At 44.1% G+C, this 12,233-nt stretch overlaps 1 protein-coding gene across 2 annotated transcripts in view; it reads right to left on the bottom strand.

The window, feature by feature from the left end:
* Positions 1-12,233, bottom strand: part of SVOP (SV2 related protein) — a 62,520-nt gene that overhangs the window by 32,235 nt on the left and 18,052 nt on the right. For both annotated transcript variants that reach the window (XM_081037309.1, XM_081037310.1), the window contains exons 5-6: positions 8,529-8,600; positions 30-154 (exon numbers count right to left, since the gene is read on the bottom strand). In XM_081037309.1, coding sequence (XP_080893435.1) covers positions 30-154; positions 8,529-8,600 — 197 coding nt within the window. The remainder of the gene's footprint in view (positions 1-29; positions 155-8,528; positions 8,601-12,233) is intronic.

Below are 12,233 nucleotides of genomic sequence, written 5' to 3'. Positions count from 1 at the left end.
TGGAAGGCCAGAGCTGGGTATTTACTTACGACTGGGGGACCCCTCCGATCCCGAAGCCCACCAGGCCCCGAAGCACTAGGATCCAGCTGTACACGGGCGCGAAAGCACTAAGGATGCCATAGTACAGAGTCCAGAGAACACTGATCTTCAGCCCCTGCAGAGAAGGGAGACACCAGGTCACAGGGCTTCTTAGCACCTCCAGGGCCCAGGGCCCCTGCTCATGTTGAAAGTCACCAATCGGGTCATGTTGAAGGAACCCAGACAGCCGAGGGGTCTGGGTTCCTCTATATGGGTGATGCCAACCCCTAGGGGCAAAACTGTAGGGCATTCTTGGTTGTCCCAATGATTGGCATTTAATAGCCAGGGCTCAGAGATATCAGATGTCCCACTGTGCGTGAGACCAGATAAACCCTTGTCCTGTGTCCTGCATCATCTCGAATCAAACTTCTCACCCCACTGTCACGCAGCTGAAAACTCTGTTGGTGATTATCTGCACCTAGACCTTCCCTCTATTTTACATGTAAACAGAATTTTTTTTTTTTTGTGGGGGGGCATAGTTTGAATATATCACACTTAGTTTTCAGGAAGGGAACTCCCGGGTAAATCAAGGGAAGATTGTGATTGTATTTTGTTTTATCTGGAAGTTTACATAATTGTTCATCATTTCAGAAAACCGCGTTGTCAATGGCAACGCTGTGTGTGGTGTTTGAGTCACTGAGGAAACACTTCGGTATCTGTCTGCATTCATAGGGCTTCGAGGGGCATCTATGAATAGACTGATCAGAATCTTATTTCCAAATAGCAAACACAAAGAAAAAATATCAACACGATTCAGTTAAATACAAGCTTATTTATGATCAGGGGCACATATCAACCCCTTCCTCTTATTATCTAGGCAGAGTTGTACATGAACATTTGCATATTGGACATAATTTTATTTTATTAATTACCTCCTTTAAAAAAGTTCTCCCTCAGGTCATACACAGTTAGGGCATTATAACTGACTTCTTTTTTTCAATGATGTGAGTGGCTATTTCATTTTACCTTTGAAATTATTTCTGGATGATTAAGAAACATTATTAACATCAGGCAGCAAGAAAAACAGAGTGTATATTCCTGGAGTGTTCATTATGCTTAGAGATTGAGAAAAAATTGAGGGTAAACATAATTTAAATGATAGTTTTTATATCACAACCAACACCAAACATATTATGGAGTAAAATGCAAATTTCAGGTGGACTTGGGACCTGCATGAAGTCTGGGCAGGTCTCTCTCTGAAGCACTCCTCCCAGTTCCCCGGTTGGGCTCATTCTTCGGCCCCATTGGGGACACTTTAGGGGAAAAGTGTGAAGCACATGATTTTAGCTTTAAAATCTTAAATTGAATTAAAAGGACTGGAGAGGCAATGTGGAGGTCTACCAGATGATTTTGAGTCTTTGGGGAAATGATTTTAAGTGGCAGAGAGAATATTTTAAATGACTTTGAATCACCTTGCAAGAAAGTGATTTCGTTTTTAATTCAATCTTCATTCTTCTGATTATGTCCAAAAGGAAGTATCCATGTGGTGTAAGCCAGTCTTAAACACCTTTGTAAACACCTACTAATCTCTCCTTTTAACAGACAGGGCAGTGGGGCTACCATTATCAGCAAGAACGTAATGACATCGCTTTATTTTCACTGTATTTATTTTTGCAGCTATTTCCTTAGAGCAATTGTTATCCTTTTTAAGACTCTCTATAGTTTCTTTTCAAAAGAAAATTTCATTTCATTATCCAAAACAGTTTACACAAAGAAAGATACTGTGTACATAAGAGAACAGGTAGGACAGGAATTATTAAAGTAGGAAGCCCTGGATCTACTGCAATAATAATAAAGCAACATTTCTGTGCCCTGAAACCCATGACTATGAAATTGGTACCTGCCACAGATATAATTAATTCCTTTCTTTTGGCTTAAGCTAACTCAATGAAGATTTTCTTCCTTGGAACCCAAGGAGTCTTGAATCAGAAACAGGACACCATTACCACCAGAGAAAAGAAAAGAGAAGAGAAAGAAAGGGAAGGGAAGGGAGAGGAAATGAAGGGAAGGGAAGGGAAGAGAAGGGAAAGGAAGGGAGAGGAAATGAAGGGAAGGGAAGGGAAAAGAAGGGAAAGGGAAGGGAAGGGAAGGGAAGGGAAGGGAAGGGAAGGGAAGGGAGAGGAAATGAAAGGAAGGGAAGGGAAGGGAGAGGAAATGAAGGGAAGGGAAGGGAAAAGAAGGGAAAGGGAGGGAGAGGAAATGATGGGAAGGGAAAGGAAGGGAAGGGAAGGGAAGGGAAGGGAAGAGAAGGGAAGGGAAGGGAAGGGAAGGGAAGGGAAGGGAAGGGAAGGGAAGGGAAGGGAAGGGAGAGGAAATGAAAGGAAGGGAAGGGAAGGGAGAGGAAATGATGGGAAGGGAAAGGAAGGGAAGGGAAGGGAAAGGAAGGGAAGGGAAGGGAAGGGAGAGGAAATGAAGGGAAGGGAAGGGAAAGGAAGGGAAAGGAAGAGAAAGGGAGAGGAAGGGAAAGGAAAGGAAGGGTAGATGGGTAGCCCCTCCTTTCCTCCACCCCCCTCTACCCTTCCCTCCTCCCTTCCTTCATTCCATATTTATTTATTTAGCATCCCCTGTATGCCAGGCTCTAGAAATAGATGCATAGACATTATACATTTGTTAATATGCTCATTCAACAATTCATTCAACAATAAGCATGTATTGAGTGCATGCTGTATGCCAAACACTAGAGTACCAATGTATATTATTTATTCAGTATACGTGTATTGAACATCTGCTGTGTGCCCAGCACTAGAAGTACTGACACATATCACTCATGCATTCACTCATTTGTCCACTAGGCATGTATTGGGCACCTGCATGTATTGGGTGCCTGGCAGTCAAGGTACTATTACTCATTCATTCATCCGTTCACTATGCACAGATTGAATGCCTGCTGTTTGCTAGGCACTGGGCTCTGTCCCAGGCTCCAGCAGGGAACAAGACAGTCAGTCTCTGACTTCATGGAACTTTGATTTGCATTTTTACTATTACATCATTACCCTGGACCCTCACAGCAACCTTTGGGAAGAGGTTATTTTCATTTCCTCTTCACAAATGAGCACAGCGAGGGTTGAAGTCGTTGAGTGATTTGCTCAGGATGAGCAGAGTCAAAACTGGAGCCAGGATTTCCAGTCCCAAATGCTGTACCGTGAATGAGCCACGCCCCTCCTCCAGGGCCTTTGATGGGTCCCTGTCACCTCTGGCAGAGAACACACATGCAGGTGTAATGCAGCAAGGGCAGGTGGGCCTGGGCGCAAGGAAGAGAACTTGCTCTGTTTTGTCAGCCTCTACAGCTCGGGCCAAAAATTACCATCACAGAAGGTGGATCCCAGGCAACTCGATAGCCCAATTAAAATAACAATAAAACCTGCAACTCTTTTTATTTTTATGCAAAATATGCCATTTTTGAAATGGAGGCAATTGATTCAAAAATCTTATAATAAAGCACTGGAAAAAGCAAACACATCTGTGGACCATATTTGGCCAATGGTTCATCAGTTTGCAATCTGTAGCCTGGAAAGGCTTCCAGCTCCTGCACCAAGAAACTGAAAGTCTTGCTACCACTTGGGTGCCAGGCCTGCCACCCCCAAGAGGAGAATGCCACTATCATCATTGTGGCCATTGCTCAGTCAACTACAGGGCTGTCTGACTCTTAAACCCCCTTGATGTGCTCCAATCATGCTCAAGTGCCAGGAAAATAGTTACAAGGCAAGGAGACCTGGGGATCTTCAAAATACTGAAATGAAAGGCCTATTGTCTGCCAGTCACCTCCTTTCCCTCCTTTGAGGTAACATGGGCCTATAGCCATTGAACTAGATACCGTAGTGACTTGATCGTGTTCCAAAATTGTTTTTCTTTGTGTCCCAACCAGTTACAGTTACCACTGATTGTGGGCTAATCATGCATCAATAAATACTATTCTAAGTGCAGTATATACATTTCTTATTAAATCCTTCCAACAGCCCTGTGAGCTTCTACTGCTGTCAACCCTTTGTAGATGGGGAAACAAGCCACTTGCCCAAGGTTATCTCACTCGACAGGAGTCACTAGGATGGATGCGTTTATCTCCATCCCTTCAAGGCTAGACACCCACAGTTGCCCTTCCTTTCCGTGGCTGCCCGGCTGTACAACTTCTGTAGGAATCGAAGTGGCCCACTGAGTCCCAACCCCATATGTGATTCCCCTGCAAAGTCACGCAGCGGACACCCTCACAGAAACTTCCCAGCTGGACCAAGGCAGATCAAGGAGCTAAGAGGAGATTTTCGGCACTTACTAAAGCTCGCCAGCTGCCCCACTCACCCGCTGTTCCTGGAGGAGTTCTGGGGGAGGGTTATAATTAGAGCCTGATCCATCTTCCCCGAGGTTGGGCCAGAATTCCATGCAGGGGATGAGAGGGCTCTGCAGTCTGGGGGTGCTTTTGCTCCTCTGTTTCCAGTCATGCCAGCTTTACAATGATTGGAATTTCGTCAGCTGGTCAGGAGAGCTGGAGGCAGCCCCTCAAGGCTTCGTCCATTTGGGATGATGGATGTCCTACTTATCAATTGAATTCTGGGGGATAATTCAGTTACATTCCCCAGCAGCCAAGGTCAGGGGGAAGAATGTGGACTCTGGAGCCAGATACAACTGCATTTTAACACTGGCATTGCCAGTGTTGGCACCATGAGCTTGGCAAATGGTAGGAAAGATAATGGACATTGATGAAATGCTTCCTCTGGGCCAAGAACTTTCTGTGCAAGGACCCATTTACTTCTCATAACGGCCCAATGGGAGCAATGACCATTATCCCATTTACAGATGAGGAAAGTGAGGCACAGAGAGGTTGAGTAACTTGTTCAAGATCACACAGCCTGTGAGTAGAGGAGTTGGGATTTGAACCCAAGTAGTCTGGCCTCAGAGCCCATGCTTTTCACAATGATGCCAAGTCAGTATTTCATTTGTCTAAATGAGCCCCTTAGGCAAATACTGAAAGGAGGATTGAGGAGTCCCAGGTGATGGAGTAAGATGATGACCTAAGTCTTCACAATACAGCAACTTGGCACTGTTTGTGCATTCCTTCTCAATACTTGGTTTCTCAACCTTGGCACCATTTACATTTTGGACCTGGTAATTCTTTGTGGTGGGGACTCTCCTGTGTACTCTGGGATTTCAAGTACTCTCTAACCTCTACTCACTAGATGCCCGTAGCACGCCTCCCCTCAAGTTGTGACAACCCAAAACATGTGCAGACATTGCTAAATGTGTGTGTGGAGGGGGCGGGGGGGAGATGCCAAAATTGTGTTTGGAGGTCACAAGATTCAGTCACAAGATTCATTACTGAAAACCCATCTATAAAGCTTTTTTAAAATCCAAGCTTATAGCTTTCTCTTCTGAGGCCCGTCATAAACACAAAGACATCTATATTCTAGAGAGCTACCTCCTGGGAACACTGTATGAATCACTGCCCTTGGTAAACACACTCTTCCAAGGGAAGTCAGGATCCTACGCTAATGACCTTCGTGGACTTTTTGGGTAAACGAGGAAGATTCATCCGTAAAGTCAGTTGCTGGTCTGGAAAGGACAGAAAATGGAAACAGGGAGATCTGATTCTCATCCATTCCGCTCAGTCGCTCAAGAAATATGTAATGAGTGCCTGCTAGAAGCCAGGTGTCAGGAACAGGGGCCACCTCAGAACAAAACAGCAGTGTCCCACTGAGTCTTCTGACTCCTCAAATCCATGTTCCTCATATTTCCTAATGAACAAACCCAAGGGACAAAAACCTATTTGCCCGTAAGTTTGGGGAATTCAATAAATGGTAGTTATTAATATCAGCTACTATCTAATCCAACCTCTTCTGATATAAGAAAGGAATCCGAGGCCCGAGATTCCTTTAGCCACTGCATGACTAAAGCAAGGGACAGTGACTTGCTTTAGTCATGCAGTGGTGGATCCACACCCCAAATTAAGGTATTTTTACTCCTTTCCCCCTGTACTCCTCATAGCTTCAGTATTCAGCAATTAGATAACAGAATTTGGAGCACAGTAAAATTCCTCATGACGGGTTCCTGCATTTTTTGGTGCACATGCACATTTGCTTCAAGAACAAGTAAATAAAAAATGTTTTTAGCCAGAGACAGAGGAGTGAGTCGTCCATCCCTAGGCCCAGCCTGTTTAGGAAGAAGCCACGATAAGATCTAGAAGAGCTTTTTCCTTTCATTATTCTATAGGCCTGAAGATTACTGTTAGGTCCAGTCTCAGACAGCCACAGGTTTCCAGTTCCTTAAACTGGTGCTTAGCTCTACCATAGAAACAGCTCCATTTTATTTTAAGACGTTCTTCTCTTTCCATCCTTCCCTCCCTCTCCCCTTCCTTCCTTCCCTCCCTCCTTCTCCATTCCCCCCTTTCCTCCCTTCTTTCTTCCCTTCCCTTCCTTCTTTCCATCCTTCCTTCTCTCCCTCCCTCCCTTCCTTCCTCTCTATGGTTCTTACTCTGCTCTTCCTTCCAACCAGAAAAATCATTACAGCAGCGACTGACAATCGCCAGAGACAGAAAGTGGGTGGGAGGGTGGATGGGAGCAGAGTCTAGAAAGCTGCTGCCTGAAGACCAGAGTAATCCAGCTTCTAGTCTCTTCAGGAGGCCTGGAGAGGTCTTTCCACCTAACCTCTCCAGCCCCTAAAACCAACCAAGGACCTCCAGGCCACAATAGCTGCCATTAGTTTCCTAACCTTGCCGCCTCTGGCCCTGCCACAGCCACTTCCCAGCAGTTTTATTAATCAACATTTCCCCCATGTCTGCTGGCCTATGTGTTTCCTGTCCCATCACAGTAGAAGGGGCTTCAGCGGGAGTCTACTTCCTGTACAGCACTGTTCAAACATTCATTTGTTCATTCATTCATTCACAGCCAACATATATTTTACATATTGAGCACCTACTGGGGTGCTTGGTTAAGACAGAGGTCTAGACTTAGAAAGAGTGAGACCTGGTTAAGATGGTTAAGACAGGGGTCTACACTTAGAAAGAGTGAGACCTGGCTCTGTGTTATACAAACTGTGTGGTCTTGGGCAAGTTGCCCACTCCATGCCTCAGTTTCCTCTTCTGTAAAATCAGAGTGAAAATAGTACTACTTCAATGGCTGTTGATAAATGTTAGTAAATGCACACATGCTTGGTACAGAGCCTGCCACGCAGTTTTATTTTCAGTCTATGGCTGGTTGTAACAACCCTTGTCTGCTACGTACTCAGAATCCCTATCTCCCTTCTTCCATCTTAACAGAATTCTAAGTTTGTTTAGGTATCAACCCCATTCCTAGTTCCAGAAGTACACTTTTATTAGTCTAAGCCACTAATTCTCAAAGTGGGGTTCCTGGACCAGCAGCATCAGCATTACCTGGGAACTTATTAGAAATGTTATTATTGCAATGCCAGCTCACATGTGTCCTGTGCCTGGCATTATGCAAAATGATTCACACCTATGACCTCAACAAACCCTCCAATGTAGATTCTGTTATTTCTTCTTTATACGTATGAGGAAATGGATGCTCAGAGAGGTCAATTCACTTGCCCAAGGTCACACAGCCAGGAATGGCAGAGTTGGGATTGAACCCAGGTCTGCCTGATTTCAGAGTCGAAGTTTGTAATCACTACGCCACCCTGCCTCTGGAGAAACTGCAGGCTGATAAGGAGAGTGCAAATAAAGAGAAGAATAAAGCAGTCAGGGGTCACAATAGTTCAGAAAGTGCACTGCTGGAGTGGCAGTTTTTCCTGAGCAGGTCACATAACCAAGGAAAGCTTGCTTGCATAGATATTTTCTCCCCTAAGGCCCAAATTCATAGTTTGGAGGGCTGTAGCTGAAAGGATCAAAGAGCCCAAGAGCAGCCTAGTGAAACATGAGCAGCATAAAATACAAAGGGGCCCATCAAAGCCTTGAAGTAACAAATAAGACTGTAAGAGCTCAGTGTAATTCCACACCTGTAAACCCCTTCTTGTTTGCAAATCCATTTTGTGTCATCTCTTAGGCTGGGCTTCCCCAAAAGCAGAGCCTGAGACAAGGATTCTAGTGCAAATAATTTATTGAGGTGGCAACCCCAGGAGGGGTGGGGAAGGCAGACAATTCAGAGTGCCTTCACGAGAGGTTTCCTGGTGGCCCCAGAGCTCAACCCTGCTGGGATTGAGAGATGATCCACTTTAGGTCAAGAAAGCTGATATCTTTCCTTACCAACCCTTGACTGCCCCTAGCTTTGTGTAAATGGTGAGTGCCAAGGGCATGGGGCCAGTGGCATCTTCTATACTGTGAAATGCACCTGCTTGGGCATGTGTGATTTCAAGAATCCACAGCAGCCTCGGCGCAATGTCTTTTCATTGCAAGTCAACATAGCTCCTAATTAGGTCTCCCAAGTGCTCAAGCAGCACACGTTTTGCTACTTGTCACCATCATCATGGAGATAAACCAGGGCACATACGCTTAGGAGAGGTTGCCTTACTGTTTTCCTGCCGTACTGGTCTGAGATGTTTCCCCAGAGGGTGGAGCTGGACATCATGCCAACAAAGACCACCTGTGGGTGGAAAGATGGTTTCTGTTAGACAGTAACAAGGAGCGACACGGAAAAAGGGAACAACAAATTGAATGTGTGACGTCACACTCTAGGTAATAATAATGAGGCCATGTTAAGATGCAAACACTATTCTTTGTGCTTCCTATTACTCTTTAAACCTCACAACAATCCTGTGGGGTGGGTGCTACTATTCTCTCCATTTTACAGATGAGGAAACTGAGACTCAGAAAGGAGAGGTCACTTGGCTGGGGTCACACGTCTGTAAAGCTGCACATCTGTAAGTGCAGATGGGCTGGAATCAGGCAGAATGGCTGCAGAGCTAGCATTTTACCAATTTCTCTCCATAGCAAAGAAAGGTCTTATCCTATTGCTAAAAAAACAATCACAGGTTGCAAGGTAGAGATTAGAGAGTATGGAAAACAGGAGACAGGAGGTTGGGATGTGAGTCGTAAGCTATGTATAAGAGGAGCATTTGGGGGACACTCACTGTGTGCCAGGCAAAGTCATTGTTACATTGTTAATCCTTGAACAGAGCAGATGAGGGTTGAATCGTCATACCCATTTTATGGATGGGAAGCATGAAGCTCAAAAGGGTTAAGAAAAAACCTGCGCAGCATCTCAGAGAGAAGAGGGTAGAGCAGGTCTTAAATTCAGGCTCAGTAGAGCTTTCCTCACTGCTCTGGCCTTTGGACATTCACCAAATGCCGACACCACACTAAACCCTTTATATCCACAACCTACCTAATGCTCACAGCAGCCCTATAAGGCGGGCATTGTATTATCCCCCATTTGCAGGTAAGGCAACCGAGTCCCAGAGAGGTGAAGGCACTGTCCAGTGTGGTCTGACCCCAAAAGCATTCTTCCAGACATGTCCCAGGAGCTGCAGTCCAAGGGAGAGGCCAACATCGCTAATTTTAAAGGAATGAATTTCCAGGACTTACACTTCCATACAGACTCTCCTGAAAACAGACTATGGGTCTCACCTGTTCCTGGCCCCACTTTCCCTTTTTTAACTGCCCGCCCCCCAACTTCTCTACCCATCTCACCAGCGCACCTCACATTGTATTGCTTTGAGATGAAACCTCCAGGACCCCTCAAAAGGGACACCAGTGACACCGTTACAAATCTTTTTGCAAGTCATCCAGATTCCAATTCTTCTTTTATTTTTATTTTTTTAACCAAATTGGAGGAAAGCCGAATCCAGTGGCCAGCAAATTAAATCACTAAAAATACTGTTTCATAAGCAATTGCTGTGTGCTCTTTGGCATGTAATTTGGAAGTTGTTGAAAAAATACCAGTGGCATTATTTTATTGAGTTATTACAAAACTCCTTCAGTTCCAAACTTTTTATATGTGAACAAAGCTCTTCATATTCAGATCCATTCAGTAAAAATTCAGAAATTTTTCAGAAAAATAGGAATAGAATTGCTGCTGAAGTCTCTCTTGTTTTAGCAATAAGTAATCATCCAAGAAGATATGACATAGTTGGGAAACACTCCACATTACTCATTCAGGGTACATTCCCAACAAAAATGTACTTACGTTTAACAATTATTTATCAAAATTAATTATATCTTGTTTTCACGTGTGGTGTACTACTAAGAAGTATCATGATAATTCAGTGCTGGAGAAAAATTTTAATACTTGGAGCCTTATAATCTCAGAAAATTAAAAAAATAATTTAAAATTTATATATTTGTCACAAAAAATAGGACAGTGTGACAAATGAAATACTTTCAAGCATAGTAACACATTACACTGAGATCAAATTATATGGATAAATGGAATGCAAATATCAGTTCAAGAAGAAAACAAGACAATGCGAAATTTCCAAATTCTTCTGAAGCGCTTAGTCACGTTGTTTTTAAACAGATGATTGTGGCTGTCAGATAAACATTTCAATTCCATTGGACACATTTTTTTCACATGATATGATCATTTAACTTAAATTTTGAATATTCCAATATATCAGAAATTATATAATCAGCAACCTACAATTTAAAAAAAAAAAGTAACGTCAATTTAAAAACTTGTGACAGTCCGGGGGGTGACATAATTCTTACGCAATTCTTTTCTAGATGAGCTGGAACAAAAGTGTTTAAAGATTACTGTCTTGGGGTAAGATGCTGCCTTAGTCATGTGCTAAGTGATATCCTTGCATTCTGAAAGAGTTAAGCATCCTCCCAAACACAAATTTTCCCCATTCTCTCTCCCCTGTGGGAGAGATTTAGGCACCCCAGAGCACTAGTTCTCGATTACAGTAATTACGGTAATCTCACACCGTATTTCCCGTGACAGCAAGGACAGGTGTGTCTTATCCTCAGGTAAACATTGCAGTTAAAGCAACTCCTGCAGCGCTCTAACATTTCCACAGAAATTTTGGCCATGGGATTTCACAGCTTTACCTATCTCAAGAGTCCCAACTTTATTACCGCAAGAAAACAGTCCAGGGCAGGGGCTGGGAGCCAGGACTCTGAGTCTGCCCGTCCTGCATCTCAATTCGGCCTCTGCCTCTTATAGGCTACATGGATGTGGGCAACTCATCATACCTCTCTGGGCCTTAGTTTCCTTATCTGTAGAAATGGGCGTAATATAGCACTGCTTTCATGGGGCAGAGAGGGCTCAAGAGGTAATACCTGCAGAACCCTGAGCACAGAGCCTGGCACAAAATAAGTGCTCGATAAATGGTGGTTGACAAAACACCACAAAGGCCCCACTTTGCAAAAACACAGACTATCCCTTAGGGGGTAGCTGTGAGAATGAGGAATATAAGAAATCATTCATCCAACCCCTACTGTGTACTGGGCACTGTAGGGTTTTAGTTGCTCACCTGCCAAAAAACAGGGGTTATCTCCCCCATTTTGCAGGTGATGAAACAGAACTGTAGTGAAATGTCTCACTCAAAGCCACACATTAAGCAGGTGACTAAACCACAAATATGCAGGTATATGAGCTTATCAAGCTCCTCCCACTGAGCTAGACGACTTTATTGCTAATATCAGACCGGTCCTGGTTGCTGAAGGGACTCACGTCATTCCAGAACAGTTGTACTAGAAAAAGAGCATTCTGGGAGGCATTCCTAGTTAGCAATTACTCTGCCACTAGCTAGGCTGTGTGACCTTTCATGAGTGATTTAACCACTCTGTGCCTCGTTTTACCCAGCTACTAATAGTACTTACCTCATGGGGTTGTGAGGATTAAAGAGCACAATGTATATTATGCACATATAAAATGTATGTAAAGCTGTTTGCACAGTAAATACTCAATAAATATTAGCTTTTGTGAGTATCATTACTATCCGTCTATCGAGCGTGGCACTCCCTCCCTTTTAGAAAGTGGCTGCTGAACACCCCCCCAACAAAAACTGAGGGTTCTACCTCACACTTTTTCAAGCCCTAATTCCAGGGAGCAGCAGCTCCTTCCCATTTATTGAACAACTACTATGTGCCAGCCTTTGTGTTTTTTCCAGTCCTCAAATCACCCTGGCGTGGGAGGTATTGGCATCTCCTTTTTGCCAGAGTGAGGTTTATAGGGTTTAAGGATGTGCCCAGGTGGGTTCCAAGTTCCCAGCAATTGAGCAGGATATCTGGAGCTCCCAGACAGTTGTACCCCTGGGTGTGGTAGCCTTGGCTG

Source organism: Rhinolophus hipposideros, assembly GCF_964194185.1.
Source record: "Rhinolophus hipposideros genome assembly, chromosome: 24".
Taxonomy (NCBI): Eukaryota; Metazoa; Chordata; class Mammalia; order Chiroptera; family Rhinolophidae; genus Rhinolophus; species Rhinolophus hipposideros.
Note: the sequence above shows the minus strand (reverse complement) of the source record. Positions and strands in the feature narration are given on the sequence as shown.